This window comes from Notolepis coatsorum, assembly GCF_963971535.1.
Source record: "Notolepis coatsorum genome assembly, chromosome: 17".
Classification (NCBI taxonomy): Eukaryota; Metazoa; Chordata; class Actinopteri; order Aulopiformes; family Paralepididae; genus Notolepis; species Notolepis coatsorum.
The window spans coordinates 71,717,048-71,738,590 of NC_140181.1; the positions used below are offsets into that span (position 1 = coordinate 71,717,048).

The 21,543-nt window shown below is 43.9% G+C and overlaps 2 protein-coding genes across 2 annotated transcripts; both read left to right on the plus strand.

Moving 5' to 3' along the window:
* Positions 1-2,064: 2,064 nt before the first annotated feature.
* On the plus strand, positions 2,065-9,271 carry dnajc22 (DnaJ (Hsp40) homolog, subfamily C, member 22; the record flags this gene model as incomplete). Its single annotated transcript, XM_084333491.1, has 3 exons — positions 2,065-2,614; positions 3,087-3,379; positions 9,083-9,271. 3 exons carry the CDS (start codon positions 2,065-2,067, stop codon positions 9,269-9,271), a joined length of 1,032 nt encoding a protein of 343 aa, XP_084189617.1.
* Positions 9,272-10,261: 990 nt separating this feature from the next.
* ikzf4 (IKAROS family zinc finger 4) lies at positions 10,262-21,041 on the plus strand (the record flags this gene model as incomplete). The annotated part of the gene is made up of 8 exons (XM_084334041.1): positions 10,262-10,317; positions 11,641-11,695; positions 11,960-12,067; positions 12,194-12,478; positions 17,282-17,449; positions 18,894-19,046; positions 19,176-19,307; positions 20,212-21,041. Exons 2-8 carry the CDS (start codon positions 11,656-11,658, stop codon positions 21,039-21,041), a joined length of 1,716 nt encoding a protein of 571 aa, XP_084190167.1. The 5' UTR covers positions 10,262-10,317; positions 11,641-11,655.
* Positions 21,042-21,543: the final 502 nt, after the last annotated feature.

The window sequence follows — 21,543 nt, forward strand, 5'->3', positions numbered from 1 at the left end:
CACACAATTGTTAAGGGGATGCAGACCAGAGAAAGACTTTCGTCTTGTTTACATCAGGGTCCCCCATTTTCAATTCATCAGGACATATATGACATACATGACATACAGATAGTCAGTACTGCTACATCTATACATTTATGACATACCAGATTTGCAAATACAGTACTGTTTGTGATACAGAAGGAGTCAAGAAAAGGGAGTATATACATTTGACGTAGAAACTGTACATTGGAGGAGGTTGGGTGGGGGGGGGTTGGGTACATTGGGATATTGACAACCATACTGGGTAATTTACATTGGAGGTGGTTGGGGGGGGGGGGGGGGGCACACTGTATAAACAAGTTAAACTGTACATTGAGGGGGGGGGGGAGGAGACACTGTACAAACAAACAAAATTGTACATTGGACTATTGACAAAACCATACTAGGTAAATGACTGTACATTGGAGGGGGTTGGGTTAGGATATTTACAGGGGCCAGTGTTGAATTGCAGTCTCCCGTAGGTGTCCCTTGAGAGAGGTTTTGAAAGTGGGTAGTGATCCACATTCCTTTACAGCTTTGGGTAGGGCGTTCCACATTGATGTGGCATAATTGCGAAACGTGTTTAGTCCCTTATTTGAGCCGAATCTGGGTTTAACATGATTTGTGGAGCTCCCTCTGGTGTTGTGATCGTGGTATTCACTGACCTTTGGGAAGTATTTTGACATGTACATGGGTACCTTGGTCGTGTAGTGTATCTTGTAGACCAGGCCCATTGCAAGTTGCTGTACTCTGTCGTCTACTCTAAGCCATCCTAGGTTGTCAAAGTGGGCAGGGGTGAGGTGGGTTCTAGTCGTTGTGTTTGGGGGAAGTGCGTGGGATAGGGGATTGAGCCAGCGGTTTGACTCTACAGGTGACCCACTGCAATTGAACCGACCCAGAATATTTTTGCTCTAATATTATCAAGTTTTGGTTACTTTGTGACTGTTTCTTTTAACAGCCTATAATGGATTTATTATAATTGTTATCTGTACCCATTCTGCAATCTGTTAATAAAGTTTTCAATCAATCAATTCAATCAATCATCTAATGTGTCAAGTGATTTAATGATTGAGATACAAATCATTAAAAACGCGCTTGTATAGGAATACTCTTTGTATTGTCAATTTGTCAATTTCATTATGGGGTTTAAAATGGCGTTTTCTGTCTTATGTGTTAAGGCCTTTAAAAACATATACTCTGCTAACATGATTTCCCCCACATACTATTGTGAACTCTAGCTTATATTCTTCTTATCAAGATGACCAAGGGGTCGATTAAGTTTATGCTAACATGCAGGGCAGCCTCAATTTCATTATTATATTTCAAAGTCCAACTGAGGCAATATAATGATCTAGCTTAGTTACAGAACAAGTCACTGGAAAAGGTGTGTGGGGTAAGCTTTTAAATACAATTCTACACTTATCCATGCTTAGCATAGGTTGCACTGAAAAAGTCATTCTATCACCACTGTTTTAGTCAATGAAAAGATGTATGTTCAATCAAAAAAACCTAACACAGCTTGAGAACAAGCTGCCAACACATTTTCATTTAGTGCTTATCATAGAATCCTGTCTAATATAGTGGGTTGGTGAGGTCATCAAAATATGATTGATGACCCTGTCTTTTTGGATTGTTTGAGATAGCTTTTGATTTTCTTGTATAGTAGTGTGACTTTTCTTGAATTTTTTTAAATGTTTATCTCTAAATGATTTCCTGTTCAAAAGTAACACTATTCTAAGATTATTGGAGCATGTTGTCATGTTTGTACAATGGGTTAGGAATTAAATAGACATCTGAATAATTCACTACAAGCCAAGAGCCTTCCATGTCATAGCTATATTTCTGTCTGTGGATTCTTCACTCAAAGATTTTATCTTGACTAACTATTATAGTTCATAACTAACTAACTAGATGAGATGAGAGCCGCGAGTGAGGTTGAGTCACTCCAGTCATATTTTCTCTTTGGGTCTGAACTGCAGGTCCTCCTCAAGGATGGCTGAGCTTTCCCCCATTCTGCACACACCGATCCACTGAGATCTCAGCATGGTGAAGAGAGTGACAGTCACATACGCTCTATGGGCGATGGGCGGCCCATTGGGCCTCCATCACTTATACTTAGGAAGAGACAGCCACGCTCTACTGTGGATGCTAACCCTGGGAGGGTTTGGCCTTGGCTGGGCCAGAGAGTTCTTCCGCATCCCTGCATATGTGGGCGAGGCCAATCGGGAGGAAGAGAGGGGGAGAAGAAAGCCCCCCACTGCCGCCCGTCCCTCCGTAGGCCTCGTCAGGTTCGCAGGGCAGGTCTGCGTGGGGATATACTTCGGCACGGTGGCTCTGATAGGACTGAACTCTCTCAGTTTCTTCTACCTGCTCGTCCTGCCTTTAAGTGTGGGCGCCGGGGTGCATCTGGTGTCCAGCATCGGCCAGCAGACGTCAAACCTCCCCAAGACGCTGACAGCCTGCCTCATTACCTCTCCTATATTCTATGGCAGCACCCTGTCACCTCTACCCATCAGCCTTGCCGCCACTGTTACTGCGGCACAGAACCGCAGGTTCAAACCCCAGCAACCCCCCGAGCGTAGACGGCAACTAGGTATGATGTCACTTTGTACAATCTCTGTGTGACGTATGCCACAGCTGTAGCACTCTACAGCATGTCTACTTTTCTGCCACAATGTGGTTTAGAGGAACAGGCCGACATTATGGGAAATGCGCTTACCGTCTTTTCCGGAGTCAGACAAGAAGATAGATACCAATTTCAGTATTCAGTAGAAAGCTACCCGGCTGCAAGCTAGCCTATCTTAGCACAAATTAATGGAAGCGGATATGGATCACTAGCCTAGCTTAAAACTCAGGGAGAGGTGTTTTTGGCCAACAGCTAGGCTACATTAATTTGTGCTAAGCTAGGCTAGCAGCTGGATAGCTTTCTACCAAATGTACAGATACAATTCGTATTTATCTTCTTGTCTGACTCTGGAGAAGACGGTAAGCACATTTCCCATAAGGTTGGTGTGCGTGTTCCTTTAAATCATTCTCCATAAAATGTTTCTCTGTGTCTTGTGCAGGTCCTCGGCTTTACCGACTAGCTCTGGCCTGGTTGGCTTTCTCTGCCCCGCTGGCCTACTGCATTTTCCATAACACTACCGCCACTATATATTACCTGTCTGACTGTGTGGCAGCGTTGCTGGATGTCTTTTGGTTCTTGCCCTGGCTCAGAGGCGTGGTGGAGTATGTCCTACTGATCCCATACCGAGTCTTGTGTGCCCTGACTGGAGGCGGGCACAATGAGGAGGCCTGGAAGAAGGTGATGGAGATCCTGCTCAAAGAGTACACTCAGAAAGAAAGAGACGCTTTACAAGTGAGTCAACACAAAAGTAGAAGTGAAACGATGACTCAGAATTATTTTGTTAATGGAACGTGCCAACTTCATGGGAAATGTGCTTACCATCTTCTCCAGAGTCAGACAATAAGATAGATATAAATGTCCGTCTATACCAATGCGATCTGTGTACAATACGTTCCGTAATACAATATAATTTCAGACTCTGGTCTCCGGGGAGACAAATATATATCATTGCAAAAAGATCAATCTGGAATATTCTGGGTTTATCGCTCGAATGCCCTGGGTCTCTTAGATCATTCTGGAACATAACAACAGTCTATTGGCACTAGTATATTCCACATCCTTCTAGAATATAATGCACCATGACAACGAAGGCCTACAACTCTAGCATTAAACTTCCGGTGTGTATATACATAGCAGATAATCAATTGAATGAAGTTCAATCAGTCCTTAATAATACTTTAAAAATCAACCACATCTAAACGCATGAACACTACAAGGTTATTCTAACAATTTAAGTAATCACTCCACTGTTGAAGTGACTGGCTCATTGAAGCTCTAAAAGGCTCTGCTTTTCTATTTTATTTTCTATTTTATCTAATCAGTTAATTCGGTTCTAGTGGCTTCTCCACGTTGATTATTATTCTATCTCTCATTCCTTATCTATATCTTTCTTTTCTTTTTTCTTTTTTCTTTTTTCTCTCATTATTCTATTTTTTATTTTTATCTTTTAACTTACATTGTTCTTTTCCATTGTTCTTCACATTAAGGTGTCAATATTTCTCTACAATCTTTTCCTTTTTCCTGACTTTCCTACATGTTAGTAGAGGGTTCAAATGAATATGTCGATGAAAGTTTATTCTCTTTTTTATTTTTTGTCATTTATCACAATATTTCTTTACAGTAAGGGAAGGTGCAAGACCAAAAGCGACATTCTATTGCATTAGAATGAAAATGTTAGATCCTATGGCAATTAGCATAGGAAGATTAGGATTACAATGCTCAGTTTGGGCAATCCGGTGGACTAAGGGGGAGAGTCATTCACGGAGGATGTGTTTTTGGAACACAGGCCTGTACGACTCTCTGGGCGAGGGGAAAATAGGGGATTTTTATTTGTATATATATATGTTTTTAAGCTCGGCTCTCAACGGGACCTCATTAATTGGATGTACATCTATTGTAGCTTCACACTCCAGAAGCATTACCAAAAACTACACAATAACATGCATAGATTATGGCTAGTTTGAATATAATGGTATGGAACACCGGTGGGATAAACAAACAACACAAACGCAAAAGCGTGCTCACACTGATGAAAAAAGAACATGTGGACGTGGCTCTTTTAAGCGAAACGCACATTTTAGAGGCAGACATAAATACGTTAGCGGATAACATATACCATAATATTAGTCACTCTTCTTTTGGTACGAGAACTAGAGGTGTAGCCATAGTCGTCAGACGTAAATTAAATATCGAATTGAAAGGGGTATGGTCGGATGCTGAGGGGCGTATAACTATAGCTAGGATTGTACATAATAACAGGAAAATTGCGTTGGCAGCGGTATATGCCCCAAATTTGTACGAAGTGGGTTTCTTCACTTCACTAACCGGAGAAATGTTAAACCATCCCGAGTACTCATATATAATAGGTGCGGATTTTAATGCCATTTGGAATCCAAGGATGGACAAATCTTACCTTGCCTTTTCCAGCGAACAAAAAAATTCTTCTAAAGCATTAAAAGATTGGTCAAAGTCTACAGGGGTAATTGATTTATGGCGTTCACTTAATCCCATGACCCGTAAGTACTCCTGTCGTTCGACGAGACACAACACATTATCCAGAATTGATTACGTCTTTGCATCCCCGAGAATATTTGATAAATATGAAGTGGAAATGATACCCAATGCGCTATCAGATCACTGTTACTTAATCCTGAAAGCAACATTTGGTACACTATCTTCCCGGGCCCCAAGATGGCGTTTTAATACTATGCTGCTTAACAACAAGGAATTCATTACACAAATTAAAGAAGCACTCACAGTATTCCTACGGGATAATGCAAACGCGGAGCAAGACCCCAGAATATTATGGATGTCGGTAAAGGGTATGATCAAGGATTTCACGGATAGATTCTCCTCCATATTGCGCAAAAATCAATGCACAAAACTGTCTGAAATGGAAACGCTTTACTCAACGCTTTTTAATTCTTTAAAATACAACAACTCTACTAGACTAGAAAACCAAGTTAACATTCTAAAGACAGAGATCAAAGCAATATACAGACAAAAATCGGAAATGCAAATACGCAGCACAAGACAACAGCAGTACTTCCAAGGTTCTAAACCTAGTCACCTATTAGCCATGCGATTAAGAATTAATGCAAAATTTGCAGACATAACTGCCATTAGAAAACAACAAGTTCTTGTAACAGACCCCAAAATAATAAATGATACATTCAAAGAATTCTACTCCGACTTGTATAATTCAGAAACGACCTTCGATCAAAACAAATTAGACACATATCTTAATCAAATTACTCTCCCTAAACTTTCGGAGGACGACGCTAAACAGTTAGAAGCACCGATCACATTAGAATAACTCAAGAAGGCCATATCCGGAATGAAAAACGGTAAGGCTCCGGGAAAGGACGGTATCCCATCAGAAATGTACCTTTCCTGCTGGGACATATTTGGACCCTTATTACTAAATATGATCTTATACTCAGTCAAGGAGGGGAGCTTCCATAAACACCACAATATCGCACTCATTTCAGTTCTTCTCAAAAAAGACAAAGACCCCACTGAGTGCGGTAGTTAGTTACCGACCTTTAAGCCTCCTCGGAACCGATGTCAAACTGTACTCTAAGATATTAGCCATCAGATTGCAAAAGCATATGACGTCTTTAGTTCATCCGGACCAAACAGGCTTCATAAAAGGTCGCCTGATCAATGATAACATAAGGCGAATACTGCACGTACTAGATGCAGACAAAGAGGACAACACACCTAAGGCGATGCTATCCCTGGATGCTATGAAAGCATTTGACAGGTTGGAATGGTCGTTTCTATGGGCAGTATTAGAAAGGATGGGGTTAGGAAAAGGATTCATTGATATGATTAAAGTACTATACAAGGACCCATCGGCCGTGATTACAACAGGCACATTCATCTCCGAAATCTTTCCGGTATCACGCTCAGCCAGACAGGGTTGCCCTCTTAGTCCCGGACTATTCGATCTATCATTAGAACCTTTAGCACAATTTATAAGACAATCCCAACACATAGAACCAATAGTAATCAAGGGCACACAACATAAAATTAGTTTATATGCGGACGACGTAATATTGTTCATGCAAAACCCCAACACCACATTGCCGCATCTACTCAAGTTGATAGAGAACTTTGGTGATTTATCGGGATTTAAAATAAATTGGCCGAAGTCGGCTTTTCTTCCTCTTAACATCCGTGCAAAAAAAGACACAACCCTCCCAGGTGCGATACCCATGGTTAAACATTTTAGATGCTTGGGTGTGGAAATATTTCCCACCATAAGACAAACGGTGAAGCACAATTACACAAAAATACAGAACAAAATCAAAGACGACCTGGACAGGTGGGCAAAACTTAAAAACTCAGTACAGGCAAGGGTATCAATAGTTAAGATGGATGTATTACCAAGAATCAATTTCATCAGCTCAATGCTACCGTTACCTCCTCCAGAGGGCTATTGGAAAAGATTACAATCCTCCACATACAAATTTATTTGGAATAACAAACCACCTCGCATAAAAAGATCCACCGCACAGAGAAATAAAGCAGACGGTGGCATGGCAGTTCCAGATTTTTTACAATATTTTAAGGCTTTCACATTAAGACCATTGAAAATATGGTTTGATCCCCAGGCTTTGGTATCATGGAGAGAATTAGAAGAAAACATAGTAGCCCCACAGAGACTGAAAGACATAGCACACACTAAACTTTCAATCAAGCATTGTGAGCGGGAATTTGGCCCCATAATTACCCATGCAATCAGAACATGGCGGGAAACACAAAAGAAATATCCTAACCCTCAAAAATGGCATAATCACACTCCCATATTCAATAACAATGCACTCTTAATGGGAAAACGCCCTATAAGATTCCCTATATGGGAAGAGCAAGGCATACACTCACTAGGGGATATTTTTAATAACCAGGGCTTCTGCAGTTATGTCGAAATATGCACAAAGTTTAACCTCACCGAGTCCACATGGCTTTTTTACATACAGTTAAAGCTATGTCTGAGGTCTCACGGTGTTCCATTACTCATACCAATCGAACACCACAGATACCACAAATTTTTCTATGAAAGAGAAACATTGGGAGGTTTTGTATCAGGTTTTTATTATCAATTACTAACGTCCTCGTATGAAACCCTTCAACTAGACACTGTCTGGAGGAGGGATATACCAGACCTGGAAAATGACTTTGATTGGCAAGGAGCCTGGGCAAATGTCCGACTTACATCAAGGAACCCGGATCATCAACAAATCAATCTGAACTATATTCACAGGACATACTTGACTCCTATAAGGCTGTGCAAAATGGGGCTTAAACAAGACTCCAAATGCTCCCAATGTACAAATGGGGACGAAGGAACATTTATGCACATGTATTGGGACTGCCCACCAGTTAAGGCATTCTGGAAAGATGTGTCCCAACAATTATCAATACTCGTATCTTGGAATATACCTGTACACCCCTCGGTATTACTATTGAATGATGTTTTTGAGTTTGCAGTGAATCCACAGCTAAAGAGATTGGTTTTATCGGGTATCACAGTAGCTAAAAAACTGATCGCATCACGCTGGTTTCAACCGGAAAAAATGTGCCGGAGAGTTTGGTTCCTTACATATCTCGATGTGATATATCAAGAAATATCTACAGCAAGAATTCTGGGTCTCAATGAATCCAAAATGTCAATGTGGGTAGAAGTGGTGGAGAGAATAAAAGCTAGCTTATAGTGGTAGTGTCTGGTTAGGAGTGAGGGATAATGGAGGTACTATCCAAGAGGGGGTCCGGGAGGGGGGGGTTCGAGCTGGAGCATATGTGTGTAGGGTTTTAGAAAATAGGTATTAGGGGTATATTCTATACTAACAGTTATATAATAGTAATTTCGCGGGATATACACTGTATACGGTTAAAATGTTATTATAGACTATTTTTGTTTTATCTTGTTTCTGTACTTGCATGTATTTTAACCACCTTGACTGAAAGTTTCATTATGCATTGTGTGTTGAGTACTGACTTTTAATAATTTTTGTTTTGCAATAATAAAAAAAAAAAAAAAAAAAAAATATATATATAAATGTCCTCTCTGTGCGTTCAGTAGAAAGCTAGTCTAATTTAGCACAAATGAATGGAAACGGATATGGACCACTAGCCTAGCTTAAAACTCCGGGAGAGGTGTTTTTGTCTAATTGCTAAGTTAGCTGGTCCGTATCTGCTTCCATTAATTTGTGCTAAGCTAGGTTTGCAGCCGGATAGGTTTCTCCTGAACGCACAGAGAGGAAATTGGTATCCATCTTCTTGTCTGACTCTGGAGAAGACGGTAAATGCATTTCCCATAATGTTGCCATGTTCCTTTAACGGTGCATCTTTCAGACTGTAGCCTACATGTTCAAGGAGGACAGGGCCTGGCAGAGATGTTTATAAGATGTGTTACTTTTGGTTCTATAGGTATTATCAGTGAACAAGGAGGCGTCTTTAGAAGAGATCAGTCGCAGCTACAGGGAACTGGCCAAGACGTGGCACCCCGACCACAACCCCACCAAGGAGGCAGAGGAGATGTTCATACAGATCCACGAGGCTTACCAGATCCTGCTGCAGAGACATAAACCCAAGTTTTCTTCAGCTCCTGCTGGCTAGTCTGAATGATTGCAAAGTTGTGACACACTTGAAAGATTTTCTTATCTGTTCAAGATTCAAGAGATTTAGTCGTCACATACATAACACATAACACATACATACATGTAGTGAAATGAAGGTGGCCATGCCTGCCTTGATTGTGCAAAAATAGAGTAATAAAATAGAATAATAAAATAGAATAGATAATAAAATAGACATGCTAAAAGTAATAAGAATAAAATGCAATACAATGCTAAGCTTTAAGAATAAGGTAATGAGTACTATACAATAATATATGGTTGTGTTTTTTAAAATGACCTTTTTGTAGTGTTTGACTGACCACTTGTTTGCACAAGGACTACATAGAAAATCGGATTATATTAGTCACCAGATACAACATGGACTTCTTGTCACAGAATGGGGGGAAAGCTGCAGTCTACCGCCATCATGTGGTACTATAGGAAACTATCACAAAGTATTTTCTAGAATATTATAGACCCCGTGTCAGGTGTCTCTTCAACTACTAAACGTCCGCTGTATTATCGTATGTTACGTATGTATCACAGTATCATGCATCTTTTACAATAATCCATCATTAAACACCCGCTTGTCTTTGTCTGTCATTCAAGTCCAATAAAGGAATAACATTTAGGTAAAGTATAATATTAACAGTAGCCAACATGAAAATGCAAATGAGCTCACCCACTTCATGTAAGATAATGAATGTACAGTGGGAAACGAAATACCAGCTTTGATTGATTGTCATCAAACTGATGCAGCCTACAAGCAACATTTATTTGTCAACCAGATGAGTGCAAAGCCTGTAGCCTCCGATGACGACGGCCTCATATCCGTGCAACTCACATGCATCGATGCATTCGACAATCACTGGATCAAGAGCTCTGTTGTACAGTTATTCTGTCTGTATCCCAGCATGGGCCCGGAAGTTGTTTGGGATTCCCAGGTAAAAAAAAAAATAAAAAAAAATCCCGGAGATGCTGTCGTCGCCTGGGAAAACAAACACCAATCCAGACAATTAAAAAAGGGAAATATTTGTCGGTCGCCAGGTAAGCAGGAGCGCAGTAGACTTTATCGCGGCACTTGGTAAGACCATTCAGTGGCATTCATTTGGAAGTACCGTATGTTTTTTTGAGTAGTTGGTGGGGGTGAATGCCATTTGTCGGGTGGTCGGGTGCCATAGCAACGGCTCATAAGAAACATTCAGCCTGGGCCAGACAGGCTCAATGTTGGATGACAGCTGTATCAGGCTGTATGTATGCAGAGTGGCGGTTATACTTTATCGCGCTCTGACGCGTTCGTCCATTAGCTGATGTGCGCTGCGAGAAAAATGACAGCGAAATCTGTCATCATGACGACTATCATCGTTTTTGCAGCCAGCCAAAAGAAGTAGCCTGTCAATCGTTCATACGCATGGAAAGGAATGGAAGACATATGTACAACAACCCTATCGCCCAGGTAGAACAAATTGCCAGGCAAAGGTCAGTGTTTATGCGCGTCCCCTAATCGCTCTGCCATGTTGTGACTGGCGCGCGTCTGGCTGCACCAGCGCCTGTTGCTCGCCTGCTCCCGGCGCAGCTAGTGCCAAGGCTCTCCCCTGTGATCGTCTGTCTCCGCCCCCTGTTTGCGCCACTGTCTCCTCCGTCCACTCCACACTGTCATCCATTTCAACACAAGGTGCAGCGTTATAGATCTGGTTCATAGATCTTCATCTTTATACGTCATAAAATAGAATTATCTCCCAATATACAAAAAATGCATACAGTACAAAAATGTTAATAGATGTATCTGCAAATATTGAAAATATAACTGTAAAGATTGACAGTCTGTATTTTACATCAAATGTATCCTCAATTAGTCATACAACTATAACAACATGATTGTTTTCATCCATGGGTCCACTCCACGGTCCTTTCTCATAATAATCCTCCCTGTTAGCTATGATTTCTTTCTTGGGTGCATGCAGAATAGTTTCAACTCCTCCCTCAACCCCCTCAGCTATTAGCTGACTATAAATGTGGAATATTTTATGTGCATTTGCTGGCTACAGGAGAGAGGAGGGGACTACCAGATATCAAAGAAGCAGTGAGAATTAAATAATTGGGTGAAACAGTTGAGTGTAGACTTCTGCATTGAGGCAGTGCAAAGCTAATCAATCAACGTCAGGTTTACAGTCATACTTAAACCCACTAAAGATAATTGTTTCCATGGACATGTTTCACCTGGTGAGCTACTTACTTTATTTCAAATGCCACAATGAGGTGGCCAACCAAGACAACAATTCATGTAAAACATTTTATAATAATAATAACATTTTATTGGGTTTTAATCGTTGTGATATACATTTTATAAATGTTCTCACTTTTCTGTAGGCATCTGGTGAGAGAATGAATGCTGATGACTGTAATGGACGCTCATATGTGCCAGGTAAAGTCAAATCACTTGTCAAAAACTGCTCCTTTGTGTGTGTAAATGGTAAATAAAAGATAAATGGTGCATCTATATAGCGCTTTTATCTAAAGTGCTTTACAATTTTGTTCCTCACATTCACCCATTCACTCACACATTCACACACCGACGGCGGAGGCAACCATGCAAGGTGTTTGTGTGTCTGTGTACAATCAGCCCCAGTCAACATTTACCTGAACTGGTACAACTAAGTATTGAGTAATTGTGCATTGTCTGTTTCAGGCAGCGGAGGAGAGACAGCAACAGAGCAGGACTTTTACGGTGGTTTGCGGGGTCCTTCAGTGAGTTCTCCCAACAGTCTGCTGTCCTCTCCACACCGCTCCCTAAGCGGTCAGTTATTATTGATCTGTGGTACGATAACGTGTGGCGCTAACGAGCACGACTCTCTATACATTTGCCTTATAAACCATCTACTTGAGTGTCTTCCCTCTGTTTCTCCTCTCTCTCTCTACCTAGCAAACTCCATCAAGGTCGAGCTGTGCAGTGAGGATGAGTCCCTGGGGGCTCCACAGAGGGAAGGAGTGAGCGAGGAGGGCAGGGGGGACACAGAGGAGGAGGAGAGGGGCCCCGAGCACGTCAAGGTTGGAGGGGAGAGGGGGGGCGTTGACAGCAAGCCGGCTAGTCCTGCGCCCGTTTCTCCAGGCCCTCTCCGGCTGCCCGGTGGGAAGCTACAGTGTGACGTGTGTGGGATGACCTGCATCGGACCCAACGTTCTGATGGTGCACAAGCGTAGCCACACAGGTGAGAACGAGCGGACAAGACAGTGGTGTCTTTCCAAATGTAGTATCCAAATACCCTGATAATACTATAATAATACTCTGGTAAGTCTGTTAAAGATTAGATCAGATTACATTCAAATGTATTGTCGTTATACAGCACAAGTACAGCACAACGAAAAGAAGTTTGGCGTCCAACCAGAGTGCAAATGTAACAGTAGAGTGTGACAGTAATATACAATGTACAGGTGATTAAACTGGGTATAAAACATATGAATTAGTACTACTGAGTAATAGTGCTAATCAGATGTATGTACAGAGTTGTAGTATTAATATGTACAGTGATACAGGTATAAATATACGATGGTAGTAAGTCATACTGGCCAAGTTTCTTTATTAGTTGTCATACAAAAATACAGAATACTTTTATATGAAATGCTTCTTTCTGTTTTGCTCCTGAGAGTGTGCTAGATAAAAATTGATAAGTATAAAATAAGTATAAAATAGAAAGTCAAGGACGTAGACAAGTGTAAACAAAACAAAAGTGTTCAATATACATATACAATATACAATGCAGAGTAGAGAAAAAGTAACTGAGTTACAATACAATATACAGTACAATGCAGAAATGGGATGAGGTACAACTTAGGGTAAGGTGCAATGAGGTATGAGTTGTAGTGCAAATCTCTTTACCAATAAATATAAAGTGTGTTAAAGTGTCTAAAGTGGGTAAAGTGGGTGCTACAGTGAGTTGTTTATTTAAAGTGAGTGTGTGGATGTGTGTGCTGTGAGTGTATTTGATGGTTTGTTACATAGTGTTATTGTCGCCAGCAGCATAACTAGTAAGAGTAGGTAAGGGATATGTACAGATATACATATAGTATCTACAGATATGTAAAAGGATTATATGCAGGTAAGTACACACAGATGTGGATAGATATATATGGCAAGAATACATATGTTCCTGTTCGACAGAGATGAAAAAAAAGGATTTGATATTGAATAAGTACTTATTATTATTATTATTATTATTATTATTATTATTATTATTATTATTATTATTATTATTATTATTATTATTATTATTATTATTATTATTATTATTATTACTATTATTATTATTATTATTATTATTATTATTATTATTATTATTATTATTATTATTATTATTATTATTATTATTATCATTATGTTCTTGTATTTCAGTAAATGTTCAATTGTTGATGCTTTAAGGTTATGGTTATGCTAAAGAGGTCAGCTTTCTCTTAAAAGTTGGCAGGCTTCAACTTTGAAAATGGATCATTTTCACCGCACAGGAGATTGATTGAATGAAAATTGTATTAACAGATTGCAGAATGGGTACAATATAGTACGGCTCAATACACACAATTGTTAAGAGGATGCAGACCAGAGAAAGACTTTCGTCTTGTTTACATCAGGGTCCCCCATTTTCAATTCATAATGAATTGTAAGTAAGGGTGCAATTAGCACCGTGCAAATCCATTCTTTGTGGATCTAGCCCTAAGATTCTCTGAGGAGAAGGCTCCTCTGAGGAGGCTCTCTCACTGAGAGGGAGGCTCTGAAACTCTCTGAGGAGGCTCTGAAACTCCCTGAGGAGGAGGCTCTGAAACTCTAAGGAGGAGGCTTTCAAAACGGCCCAATATACACTACTGGTAGGGAGCAGAGCAGAAGAACTAATAGTCTCGACTGCAGCACAGGCCCTGTAACTCACGGACATGTCTCTTGGCCAATAAGAAAACGTGCCTGTGATGTCTTCAAATGGCCGGGGGAATCCCGTGTCCCACCTATCCTAATTTGGTGTGGGAAACAGGGAAATCCCCCCCCACTCCCCGTGACGAGAGAGAGAACACCCTCGTCAGGGAAACTGATGGGTAGAAAGGCACAACCTCCCGGCCAATCAGTTTCGTAAAGGATATAACTATATCCGGGGGGGAGGTTTATTCTGTCCACCCCCCTCAACACCTCACCCCTGATACGACGCCATAAAAAAGCAGAGCCGTGACACCAGTTGCATAGCGCGCTACATGAAAGCACATACTTACCTGTAGAGTAAAAGCTTTACATCATGCGCGCCAACCTCAGCCAATAACCTCGTTTGTGTAAAAAACTGGCTTTATCCACGGCTCTGGCTTATGTGCGAAAAAACTTGCCACCTGCTATTTTTTACCTTTACCCTTAAGCAAAGAAAAAATTAATAGACTGAAGAGAGGGACCAAAAGTCCTTGGTTCACATGCATACGTATAACTCTGTAAGCTAACAATAGTACACCAGTTGTGGACTCAAATGCTACGTTTTAACCTAAAAACGTATTTCATGAAACACACACAACCTTCATCATACAATGAAGCCATCAAGTTCACTCTTGCCGTAAACACACGTTTTGTTAAACAAAAACATTCCCCCCTAGGAGGGACCCTTTGTGTTATTTTTTTTAATCCACTTTTTCTCCTCCATTTTTCTATTTTTTCTCCCATCCCAATTTAGCTGTGCCAATTCTCCCCTCCCCTGTCTTGATCGTTGCTCGCATGTGCCCCCCACTGTCCGGTCGTAGGGAGGATAGAAGCCCATCACATGTCCCCTCCGATACATGTGGAGGCAGCCAGTCACATCTTTTCACCTGCCAGCGCGGACTCTCATTGGCGAGGAGTAACGTGTAGGAGGCTCACACTGCCCCCGCCATTTTCCTGTCTCTGCTGTGCAGGCGCCCTGACCGACCTGTAGGAGTCGCTGTTTACAACATCCAGATTACCACCCATCGACTCCCCTCCCGCTAACTCTGCCAATTGAGTCAGTATGACGGCCGGCCCAAGCCGGAGGCAACGCTGACAGCCGGATTCGATACCGGTGTCTCTTGCGTTGGTGACGAGCGCAATGTCCGCTGCGCCACCCAGCCGCCATGACCCTTTGTGTTATTAACCAAAAACATTTTGGGGGGGGGGGTATAGCGGTAACGTGTCCTACCTGACCCCCGGACGCAGGACGAATGGCCGCAACAATGGCTGGTCCACCTCGTTGACGAGGCCTCCTGCTGGCGGGGCCAGAAGTGGCGACGGCTGGAGTCCCGCTCCGGCGTTTCGCCCACATCCTGCGGCCGGCCATGGTGCAGGCTGACGACATCTTCTGCCAGAGATGACGCCGAATCAGAGTGTTCAGGGCCCGCTACCTCCCCACGGCTAATGCCAACGGTTAGCAACAAGCTAACGGCTAACTCCAGGCTGACGGTTAGCACCAAGCTAACGGCTAGCCTTCACAGGCCCACCGTTAGCTACCGACCAACGGCCAGCTACCAGCTAACGGCTAGCTCTTACCGGCCCACCATTAGCTACCGGCTAACACAGCAGCAAGCTAGCGGCTAGCTCTCACAGGCCCACTGTTAGCTACCGGCTACTACTGAAGCTGTGTAATGTGAAGAATAGCGATGCAGGCCTGATCACTTCAGACAGCCGACTGCCTCTTCTTTAGCCCAAAGAAAAAAAGGGCAGACAACACCCGCCTCCCTCACAGGACGGTGTTGCCAGAGATACAGTGGCGTCGGTAGCGAAGCCCCATTTTATGCGGGCTGCTGCCGCCTTGAGCTCGGGCTAAAAAACACGCAAGCTTGCACCCCTCGCGCCGGGAAGCACAACCCACTTTCTTTTTGAAAGGCGGGGGCCAACGTCCAGTGCGGATGGCAGAGGGCATCCCTCCTCAGAGACTTGGGACTCGGAATCGGGGCTCCCAGGAAAACAAAGCCTCCGTCTTCGTGGGGCGTCAAACAAGAACCCCCCGTCCCCTCCACGCAATCCCAATTGTCCATAGGACGTTACCGGCTAACGGCTAGCTACAAGCTAATGGCCAGGCCTGTATCTCGGACGTGATGGAGAGGTAACGGAGGAATTCTCGCTTGGAGCCGGCTGTTCTGCGGGGCCGTATGCTTGAGCAGCCGACCCCGCACAACTGACACATCTGTTTAGACCGTCCGCCCCCGCCGCTCACCGCCAATTGACGTGATTGAACAGAGGCGGAGAGCTAGCGTCGCAAGACACCACCCACCTAGAGAGACCATCGGCCAGCCGACTGCCTCTCGCGGCAATAGTATCCAGCTGCACAGCCGGAGAGCAACGCTTGCGGGAGCAGGCAAGCCCCACTACGCCCCGAGGAAGCCCAAACGTGAAGCGCCGGTTGAGGTCAGAATAATCTTCTAGACTCTCCGGTGGTGACGACATTATCCTTTCTTTCTCCCTTAAATTAGTGAGAGAGGGAGAAACAAAAGACGATGCCAACACAGCTCCTATAACTAAACTAACTACTTTAAAGCAGTGAACTTGAAGAGGTGCTATACACGGACTTCACGTGGTGAAAGTAGGGAAGGAGCTGGTAGTATGGCCATGGCCCCACTTATGTGTGAGCGGATGTGGGCGTGGCCAGGCAGGTGAGGAGCGTGCATGTGGTTGAAAGTTTTCATGATAGCATATGATTAAAGGGACAGTTCCAATAGAGCAGAGCGCAAAGCTATACGAAAAATAACTGGAGGGTTCAGATACATGTTGTGGAGTAAAAACTAGGATAAGTTTCCCAAAATGGAAATACTTAAGTACAGTACAATTACCTCACAATGCCATTTAAGTACAGCACTAAGTACAGCATTAAAATACTTTGTTTACGGTACTTTCCAATCCCGCAAACACATACAGCGCTCATTTCAGTGTTACTCCCCGACAAGACAAAAACAGTTCATACTACGGTACACATTTCCCATGCAAGGTCACTGGATGGAATTGAACAGGGGTTGTCATGGGGATTCAGTGTTAACCCCTGTGTTGCCAGGTGAGAGGCCCTTCCAGTGTAACCAGTGTGGAGCCTCCTTCACCCAGAAGGGCAACCTGCTGCGCCACATCAAGCTGCACTCGGGAGAGAAGCCTTTCAAGTGCCCCGTCTGCAACTACGCGTGCCGGCGGAGAGACGCCCTCGCCGGACACCTGCGCACGCACACAGGTAACGCCGTCAGCTCTGGGTTCCGCTCTGGGTTCAGCGCATAACACGTTTCATAAAGCTCGCTTTGCATACCAGCACATGTTGAGCTTGTTAGAACGATGACTTCAGTAGGCACATGAGCATAATAACGTTCTCCTTAGAAGTTGATACGGTGGAATAATGATCCCCTCCACAATCTCCCAGTCTCACCTGATAATACCAATTCTAACTCCCCCCTCCCCCCTCTTGGCCCCCCTCCAATCCAATACCTGGGCCATCCTACCCAGAATCACGTTCTCTCTACTATAAAGACCTAGGTTTTACTGGATTCTAGAGCTATTTGGAGGGATACTAGGCCTTGTCACTCCTGGAGTCATCCAGCAATAACTCTCGACCTATTTGTACTTTATAATCTGTTTGAGCTAAATAAACCTGTGTTCTACTCATTCTTACTCATGGTAAAATCCTCTACAATACTATACAGGCCGGTTCCACTCTACCGGCAAAATTCAAGGAAATATCTATTCTTTACCAGAATGTACCATAGCATGACAAAATATGACATTTAAAGGATTCTGAAAAACAGGAAATCCTGTTGGTGTTTTCAATTCTGACAGGTGTTGAGGGACACAGACAGGCGTGTGGGTCTGCGCTCGTTCTCAAATATTCATTTTCTATGAAAAGAATCTTTCATACTTCGGAGTTTGCCGAGGTGAAAGATTGCGGTGAAGGGCCAATTTCGGGAATTGGTGGAGAATGGGGAAATACATTTTATTTATATATGTTATTTTTGGGCTTTCTGTATTTTTCACCCATCCCAATTTAGTCGTTATGCATAATTCCCTTCCTGGTCATTGCGCGCATTACCCCACTGTCGGCCTGGGGAGGGTGTAGAACTACCACATGCCTCCTCCGATACATGTGGAGTCGCCAGCCGCTTCTTTTCACCTGACAGCGAGGAGTTTCACTGGGGGAACGTAACGTGTGCGGAGGTTCACCCAGATCCCCTCCCTGCTGAACAGGTGCCCCAACCGACCAGTAGGAGTCGCAGTTTACAACGACCAGGACACATACCCCACCGGCTTCCCACCCGCTAACACTGCCAATTGTGTTAGTAGGGACGACTGACCAAGCTGGAGGTACCGCTGACAGCTGGATTCGATCCCAGAGTCTCTGCGGTGGTAGGCGAGTGCTTAGTCCGCTGTGCTACCCAGCCATGCCTTGAGAAATACGTTTTCTAACCGATCAAGTGGTTACACAGTAAAAAAAAAAATCCCGTCCCTCCAATGCATAAACAAGCAACACCTGCATCGTATAATACTTTTCATGCTATATATTCACTGAAAATGATCTTCATGACGTTGGATCTAGGTGCCCTGATCATCGCGTTTACATTGGCAAAATTCTGTGGTGAAAATCATCCATTTGTTCGACACCTATTGAAAGCCTGGTGTCTGTGCTGCAGTCTCGTCCCCGACAGTAGGGAAGCCTTTCAAGTGCAGCTTCTGTGGCCGAAGCTACAAGCAACAGAGCACACTTGAGGAGCACCTGGAGCGCTGCCACAGCTACCTGCAGACCCTGGAGCACCACACTTCCCTCAGCACGCAGACTGCACCGGGTAGGGATGGACACAGAGATACTTAGACTACCTTTGTGCAAGGTGACGGATGGACCATAGGGGGAATGGAGCGAGTTCAGTGTATCGATGGTGCTACTTGGCTGAGATATTTGTTTTTCCTGTCTCCAGGAGAGGAGTCTCCGAGCCTGGAGGCAACGACTCAGCCCACGCTGCAGCCGTCCGCCCAGAAACTCACATTTGTCGACAGGCTGGTGAATAGCATCACCAAGCGCAAGAGGTCGACCCCCCAGAAATTTTTGGGTGAGTTTTTTTTTTAATAAATTTTTTACATATTAAGCAAAATACATTCATCTATTCTAGATAGTAATTCGGGCTGCCCCCTATTAATTGGTCGGTTTTGTTAGTCGACCAATTCATTGTTTTTTTATTAAGAATGAGCTATGTCCTGAAAAGGTCTTTCTGCATGATTGCATGCGGGAAACACAATTTTACAGATTTGTTGATGAAAATCAACTAAAATATTAGTCGACGAAGCCTTATGACTATTATTTGACTAAGAATTTCTTTAGTTGAGGATAGACAGCCCTAGTAGTAATATGTAATTACAAATAGTTGATTCATGTAGATAGGATGTAGCTATATGGCATTAGATTGTGACAAGCTCTCCAAAGCTTGATAATAGGTCATAAGATAAGATAAGATGGGACATAAGAGCCTCTTCATTATTGCCCGCCCCATAGTGAAACGCGTACAACATCAACATTACTCTTGCCAGTTTAAAAATGAAGGCATCAGGGGTGGATTGGAGGGCTGTTACTTTTTAAATGATCATATCAGGGTATTTCTTACTTTCAATTAAGTAAAGGTTAATTAAGTAACGGTCAATTAAGTAGACCTTAAGTAAAGGTTATTACTACCTACTATGCTAATATGTCTTTACTACTATGCACTGTTTGATGAACATTGTTGCTTAGCTGCCAGAGTTGTACCCTTCCTGCTGACCTGTTGTACAGAACTTGTACAGAGCTTTGGATAAAAGCGACAGCTAAATGACTAAATGTAAATGTAAAGGAATTGTCATATTCGTCCAACCACTGCATGACATAAATTCCACTGTGGGCACAAGAGGACCACATACATCCAATTCAATGAGGCTGCCATCTTTATGCACCTGATCCTTTACTGACTAACTTCTTCTTCACAGGTGAAAAGCACATGCGTCTCAACTTACCTGAAGCACCTTATGAACTGTCCTCTGGTTCTGAGAAGGAGGGGGACCTCCTCGGCTCTCAACCTGCTGGGGATTCCGCTGGGTTGGTGGGGTTGGGGGCCAGGTACCACCTGGAGGGCAGCGGTGAAGGTGAGAATCATGAGCCTCCAAAACAGTCCCAGCCTCACCCTGCCTTCCTGTCTGAGCTCCCCCCAGTCATGAGCTCTGTTTACAGCCACGTGGCCCCACAGGGCCCCCGGGCTCTAGTTAGAGGTGGGCTGGCAGCTGTGCCCGTGGGCCTGGCTGGGCGGGAGGCAGGCGAGGGCCGGGATGACCCCCCTTCAGCCTATAGCCACACCACCTCTCCCAATGGCTGCCTCGACTCCACAGACACAGAGAGCACAGCAGAGGAGCAGAGCTCCGGGGCTATTGCCCCCACCAGTACCTCCAACCACCACCGCCTCCACTACCCAATGCCAGCCCTGCCCCGCAGCCGTCCCGCTTCCAGCCCCAGCCAGGCCAAAGACTTGGATCCAGAGTGGGAGAGGGCATGTCCTGTGCCCCCTGCCGCAGTGAAAAGGAGCCCTGGGTCGCCCCCTTCTTCCAGGGAGAGGCTGCAGTTGGTGAACAGGGAGGGGCGGGCTGTGCGCTCCTACTACTGCCCACACTGTCGCATCTTCTTTCTGGACCACGTCATGTTCACCATCCACATGGGTTGTCACGGCTTCCGCCAGCCCTTTGAGTGTAACATCTGTGGCCACCAGAGCCAGGACCACTACGAGTTCTCTTCTCACATCAGCCGCGGGGAACACCAGGTGGGCTGAGGTTGTGGGGGGGGAGAATGCGGGGTCTGGGGGGGGGGGGGGGGGGGGGGGGGGGATGAAAGGGTCTAGTGTAGGATGAGGTGGGGATGATCGCTACTTTCGCGAGTTTGTGGGCTCAGGTTTGTTCTGCACCAGATATGTTGCTTGGGTCTTTTTAGTGTTATAGTGAGTGGACTGGAGGTTTTATTATTGGGAGCCTGAAGTACAGTCAGGCCGAGTGAACAGAGTTTTCACTGCGTCATTCAAACACGAGGGGAGGCCAATTACATTCTATGATTGATTGCACTCTCAAATCATCGAGCAAAACGGCGGTTTTGCAACAAAAGTGCCTTCTTGGGGGATTTCCTCTCACTGACAAACTGGGTGGAGGGGACTTGGTGCTCAAAAATCTTCACTAACCATCTTTGCTTAACTGATGGCTGGAGATAGGTCAAGTGCACCGGTGAAAGAGAATTTCCCAAATTTTAAGTCAATAGGAGGTTGTGAAATCAGATTTAACGGC